Source organism: Triticum urartu, chromosome 6A, assembly GCF_056163025.1.
Source record: "Triticum urartu cultivar PI428250 chromosome 6A, HENAU_Tu73, whole genome shotgun sequence".
Lineage (NCBI taxonomy): Eukaryota > Viridiplantae > Streptophyta > Magnoliopsida > Poales > Poaceae > Triticum > Triticum urartu.
Genome location: NC_141878.1, coordinates 543,617,130 through 543,623,603, shown reverse-complemented (window position 1 = coordinate 543,623,603; position 6,474 = coordinate 543,617,130). Strand labels below are relative to the sequence as shown.

Genomic DNA, 6,474 nt, shown 5'->3' with positions numbered 1-6,474 from the left:
TAGGCACCTTACTGAATTCCCGGCTGAAGGTGATCTGATCCTTTTTCCTTGTCCTATCACAGAGGTAAGCTGTTAATTATTATTTCCTACTTTTTTGTCATGATGAAAAATGTGGAACAAAATTATTGCATTGTAGCCCCTACCCCACTGATTTTGTCATGCTAACTTTGGGCATCAAAGTAATCTTTTTTTTTGTCATTTTTCCTTTGCGACCATCACCGCTTTATTATTTTTGGTTCTAGGCTGGACTTGGAGGGCCAGTTCTTGATCTAGTTGGGAACGTTCTGGGTTTGAGCATTGATATCGTTAATGAAACTACCTTGATCCTACCGCTTATGGCGCTTCGTGAACGCTTGGAATATTTGGACAAGTTCATGTAATGTAAGGTCTCCTCTGCAGGCTCTGCTTCTAGTACTTATGAGCTATATCATCCTGCAAAACAAGGAGTAATTTTGTTCAGACTAAAACATGGACAGTTTGACTCATATTTTTGACATATGGATCTTCTCTATTCTCTCATTACTTCTGTTTAGTATTGATAAGCCTGATTCCCATGTCTTCTTTCATACCTCGTTTCCTTCTCTACGATTTGACTCATGTGTTGGTTTCGCTATTGAAACAGCACTTCTGTGTATCTATTTACTTACCATGACAAGTCGTCATTGTTCTATTGCAGTCCAAACTCTACGAACTTCCGTGAATATACCTTGCCTGAAGATGTACACAGCATAGTCCCATCAGGTGTAAACATTGCTACCGGATGATCATGTGCGGACAATGTCATGTTGATTTTATCGTACATATCATCTGAGTACTAATATCGCGCGGTCATTTTATTGCATCAGGATTTATGAAGCATGGTAGATATATAATGGCGGGTGGATATCCTAAGCCACCACCACTTATGCTCGAAGGTACGTCGTTGCTTTCTGTAGTGTCGACTATGTCTTCTGTAATCTTTTCTAGCTATCTCGGTGACAGAACTTCTGTTCTTGTTTCTATGACCAGTCTGTGGGAGATTGCTTGATACATTTGAAGAGGTTTTTGGTCAACTTCTTGCTTATAAGGGCTGTTGTTGCAACATCAATGATCGTACTTCTGGGGAGGAGGTCTGGGCTGAACTTCCAAAAGGTGTCGTCACAAAGATCAGCCGGCGTGTTGTCACACTTAGTTCATACGATGGTGATTTTTTTACAGCTATATGTTAATTAGTTTTTCATTCTAGTATTTGTTTCCACCGACTGATGGCCAAATTTGTGATGCGTAGGAGACGTGAGAGCTTTTGCATGTACAGGCCTGCTTATAAAGTGGCATAAAAATGGCACGCCTGTTATTCTGACTTCGGCCAGTTTGATTAGAAGTCGGGTTGATGAAGACAAGATTGATGAAAATTTTAAGGTTTGCTGCTCCTAATTGTTTTTCGATCTTGTCCTCTTAGTGACATGATTCGTTAATTGAGCTCACTTTACCGTTACAGATTAGGGTATTTCTCCCACCGAAACAGGTTGTTGACGGGACACTGGAATTGTACCATTCAGATTATAACATTGCTGTCATCAGTGTTCAGAAGTGCCTATATGGTATTCGTCCGGAGAATATTTTCCGCAGAATGAAAAGGCCACGGAGAGAAGTAGTAGCTATAGGGCGCGATGTTGATGATGGATTGTTAATGGGAACAATTGGTAAAGTGATTAAGACGCCTGCGGGCAGAACTAGCAAACTTAACTGCGAAGACCTTAAGCTGTCTACATGTAAAATCAAAAAGGTACACTACACTGGTGAATTTCTCTTCTCCTCGTCCCTTTTAAATGGTAACCAATACAGATAGGTGCAGCAGAATCTATTCATGTTTTCCCAATAATCTGTTGATGCATTTGCTTCAGTTAACTTATGAATCTGTCTCAAGGCATTACAACTTCTCCGTAATGTGTCTTGTATGTACCAGGCTGGGATCGGAGGACCCCTTGTTAATTTCGTTAACGGATCTTTTGCTGGCATGAACTTCTATGATAGAACTAATAGAACTCCTTACCTGCCAAGGAGATTCATTGTACGAGCTTTAAGCAGGATTGATCTCCCATCTCAAAGGTACGAGCTTTAATTTGCCTGAAGTGTTGTCTTAGTTCTGCATTTTTTTAGAAGAGTTCTACTTTCTTTTTATGTAAATTGTCTCGGTTCTTATTGTGTGGCTGCATATTCATTCGGTATGCTTACAATAACTTGTTCTTTGCATGACAAAGAGGATTGAACCATCCCATAGACATAATGGGTGATGCCACAGTTAAGAAAAACAGGTATTTTTGCTGTTTCCCACTGCAAATTCATTTCCTATTTACTTGACGTGAATTTTCACTGAAAAATTTGGGCGACAGGTGGCCGGTGCCTAAACCATATTGGCACCATCGTATGTTTGATGATGAGCCTCCTCTCCGTTTTGTTGGAAGGGTGCTCCATTAGTGCTATCTACTTATCTCGATGTCCCAATTCTACTCTTTCTAGCAAGTATTTCAATGTGCCACTCTATGTAAATATGTCCCCAGGCTTTGTAAATATGTGTTACACTATGTCGTTCTAATGGCTCGGCATAAGTTTATATTAAGTACTGAATGCAGGCGTCTCTGCCACGATACCTCTAATTTGGACTATTGACTATACACAATCATCTCTAAAGATACTATAAGCTCCCAAGAGTGGAACTATGGGTTTCGTTGTTTCAGCAACCTTGGTCAAGCTATTGGGTGTGTGTGACCTGTGTGTAGATTTCCTTGTGTCATGTGTCATATTCAATGGCTCACAATGTCCATTCAAAAGACAAGGACCAGTTAAACCACACCAACTGCCTACAAAACCATACAGCACAACACACATCACCCAACAAACATCGGCATTAAACGACTAAAAAGGTACACAATTGATGTGACAGCAAAAAAACGGTGCATCAAGTTCTAGTGGTTTATTATAGCTTATTGTTGGTGGAGGGAGAGCGTGTATTGAGCTATACAGCCTGGCGGGGCCTCTCTGTTCTTCTTCACTCGCTCGCAGAGGCTGGCGCGGGACGATCGGGCAAATGGAGGTGCATGGCTTGCGGCGAGCCTAGTGGTGTGGCCCTCTTATGTCGGCGTGACGACATTTTGGGAGCCCGTGTGAAGTGGGGCAGCTGCGTCTGGCTCCAGATTAGGTAGTGGGTGCTTGTTGGGCTCCAATCAGATCCATCTGGATTTGACCCCTGGTGGTCGGCGTGCAGCGCGAGGTGGTGGCAGCGGCCAGGTGGTGGTTCGGGTCGGTTTGTGGCGGCAGCTGGATGTGCTCTGGCGTCTGCCCTTTGGCGAGTGGCTAGTGTGGATGTCCCTGGTGACCATTCGCGGCGGGAGGTTGTGCTCGGTTCGGCACCTCGCGTCGTTCAATGGGTGCCCGAGGTGTACCACGTGCGGATCCAGGAAGGGAGTTGTTGTTGGGTGTTACATGGGGTCGCATTTTAGAGAGGTGGTGAGAGAGAACGGTGGCGCCGATGCGGTCAGGCCAGCCATCACTGGCAAGGGTGGCAGTCGTAGATGTGGCCCACTCCCACATGTTTCACCTCTTCTTCGACTTAGTGGCTCCCTGATCGATCTGGTCGAACAGGATGTTGGTGGCAGTCGAAGGTTGTTGGTCGATTCATCGCCTGTAAACATCGATGGCCTCTAGGATGTCTTGTTTCCTGGGCGGCGGCCCGGGTGGTGGTAGTCGTAGTGCTCATGGGTGGAGCTTGCAGCTTAGGTCCGGGAAACCATGTCTGAGGAAAGTTTCAGTTGATACCGGGACTCACATGCTGCCGTGATACGGGCTCCTGAACCATTGGATCTCAGATGTCAGATCCGACGACATATGAGGAGCTGGTGTACGTACCTGCACACAATTTTGGGACTCTTTGAGGGTATTTTTGCAAAATGTTCAAGAGCTCCCAGGAACCATTGGATCTGAGATCCAAACGTCTCCTGAGAGTCCGTATCACCTCAGCCTCGGTATCACCTGATATTTTCCCTCCATGGTCGAGTGCACGATGTGGTGGCTGGCATACTGACGTCCTATGGTGGTGGGCGGTTGTGGTCCATGTGCTTGGAAATACTTGGGGTGAAGACAGAGTATGCTTGCTAGGGTGAAAACAATGTCTGACTTTGGTCACGCAGACGAAATCGACGCCCGTGGACGTCGTCACCTTCTTGAGGTCCTCTGTTGTGGTTGCTCCTTGACCTTCGTCATGCTTCAGATGAAAATTTTGATCTTTGGATCAGGTGGTGGCAGCGCTTTGGCATCGTGTCCTTCCTGAAGGCACTGTCTAGGAGGTCATGGTTCATTCTTCACCTCTTCACGGTGTCTTTCGCCGAGAAGGGCTCCGGCGGCTTCATAGTGCTCACGGGTAGTTTTTTTTTTGCAAAATGTTCAAGAGCTTCCGAGAACCATTATATTGGATCTGAGATCCAAACGGCTCCCGAGAGCCTGTATCGCCTCAGCCTCCGTATCTCCTGATATTTCCCCTCCATGACCGAGTGCATGGTGTGGTGGATGGCATACCTACATCCTATGGTGGTGTGCGGTTGTGGTCCGTATGCCTGGAAACACTTGGGGCGAAGGCAGAGTATGCTTGCTAGGGTAAAAAAACATGTTTGGCTTTGGTCAGGCAGACGAAGCGGCGCATGTGGACGTCATTACCTTATTGAAGTCTCCGTTGTGGTGGCAGCGCTTCGGCATCGTGTCCTTCCTGAAGACATTTTCTAGGAAGTCATGGTTTGTTCTTCACCTATTCGCGGTGTCTTTCGTCCAGAAGAGCTCCGACTACTCCATATTATGCATAGTGTCATTTTGTGTACTTTGAATCGTTTGAGGTGTTGTGGTTGCTGGCCTTTGGCACATGTGTATCTTACCTTGGGTGAGTGTGTGTGTGTTTGTGTGGTGTTCTGTGGGCGCGTCGAATTATATGTTGGGTGTCGCTTTATCTATAAAGCTGTCCAAACAAAAGCCTTAATTTAACCCCCCTTCAAGAAAAGCACAAGCCCAAATTCCCAACCACCAAAGAAGAAAATCCGAACAGACACGCATGAAATGCAGGATTACAGTACATATGAACAAGGGGATTATTGGTTAAAGGTCTCTGTCTGAAGGATTTGACTACTGCGGTAGCTTGTTGATCTTGCAGTACTTGTAGTCCTTGAACTTCTTGGCCTTGTACTTGGCCGGGAACTCGTCGGCGACGAGCTGCCGGTGCGGCCCGACGACGTGCTCCGGCGGCGGCTCCACGAACACCGGCCACGACATCCGCGTCTTCTCCCGGCTCACCGTCGTCCGGTGGAGCACGGCCTTGTACCTCCCGTTGCTCATGATCTATCACGAACAATGCAAATTAACACATGTGAAAGGTGAAATAATATATAGTTGATGCGACGCTGCAAGTTTGAGGCACTTGCCTCGATCTGGTCGCCGATGTGGATGATGAGGGCGCCGGGCACGTAGTTGACGTCGTACCAGCATCCGTCCTTGAACACCTGGAGGCCCTGCACCTCGTCGGGCAAGAGGACGGTGAGCGTGCTCATGTCGGTGTGCGGCGCGAGGCCGAGAGCGAGCTCCGGCTGCGGGCATGGCGGGTAGAAGTTGATCTTCTGGAGGAGCACCACGTCGTCGCCGCCGAACGCCTCCGCCATGGCGCCCTCGTCCAGCCCCAGCTCCGCCGAGAGGCGCCCGAAGAGCTCCCGCGTGAGCCGCACCATGTGGCCGCAGTAGGCCTCGTTGGCATCCCTGTACCCCTCGGGGCTCTCCGGCCAGACGGCGTGGTTCACGGCGGCCGGCGGCGCGACGTTGTGGAAGAGGAAGTCGGCCCAGGCCTTCTTGCCCTCCAGGTCGCCCTTCCGCAGCGTGGAGCCGTAGCCCTCGGTCCTGCCCTCGCCCGGGTCCATGGCGTACCGCTGCTTCTCCTCCTGCGGCAGCGCGAAGAACCCGCGGCCCACGCGCTGCAGCGCCGCCACGGCGTCGGCCGGCACGCCGTGGCCCACCACCTGGAAGATGCCCCACTCCGCCGCTGCCTCCGCCATGCGGCGCCCGGCGTCCGGCGAGGACATGTCGACCACGGGGATCTCCGGCGGCGCGGCCCCGCGGAACGTGGTGGCGCGCGGCTGCTCGTGCTCGGGCCGCACGAACTCGGGCGGGAGCGCGCCCAGCGAGGACGCCAGCGCCTGCACGCTCTGCGCCGCCGCCCGCGCCATCCCCGTCCGCGCTCCCCCGATCGAGCCGGCCGAGTATTTATGCACACCTCGATCTCCTCTCGCGCCGGCTCGCGTCAGCCGTGACGGCAGGGCCGGCCCATAAGCCGGGCAAAAAGGGCGACCGCCCCGGGCCCCAATAGGGAAAGGCCCAACTGAACTTATACTAGTAAGCACTATATGTCAAAATATAAGTTCACGTCACATACTAATAAGTTGTACCATGCATAGGCAAATCAGTCTG

At 49.7% G+C, this 6,474-nt stretch overlaps 2 protein-coding genes across 2 annotated transcripts; one reads left to right on the top strand and one right to left on the bottom strand.

The window, feature by feature from the left end:
• The first annotated feature begins 856 nt into the window (after positions 1–856).
• Positions 857–2,555, top strand: LOC125516892 (uncharacterized). The gene is made up of 7 exons (XM_087527135.1): positions 857–914; positions 1,009–1,182; positions 1,268–1,398; positions 1,478–1,765; positions 1,946–2,088; positions 2,241–2,294; positions 2,373–2,555. The coding sequence occupies exons 1-7, from the start codon at positions 872–874 to the stop codon at positions 2,455–2,457; spliced, it is 918 nt and encodes a 305-aa protein (XP_087383261.1). The 5' UTR covers positions 857–871; the 3' UTR covers positions 2,458–2,555.
• Positions 2,556–5,055: 2,500 nt separating this feature from the next.
• Positions 5,056–6,262, bottom strand: FLS1 (flavonol synthase 1). The gene is made up of 2 exons (XM_048677655.2): positions 5,442–6,262; positions 5,056–5,358 (listed from the first exon to the last, which is right to left on the bottom strand). The coding sequence occupies exons 1-2, from the start codon at positions 6,231–6,233 to the stop codon at positions 5,146–5,148; spliced, it is 1,005 nt and encodes a 334-aa protein (XP_048533612.1). The 5' UTR covers positions 6,234–6,262; the 3' UTR covers positions 5,056–5,145.
• Positions 6,263–6,474: the final 212 nt, after the last annotated feature.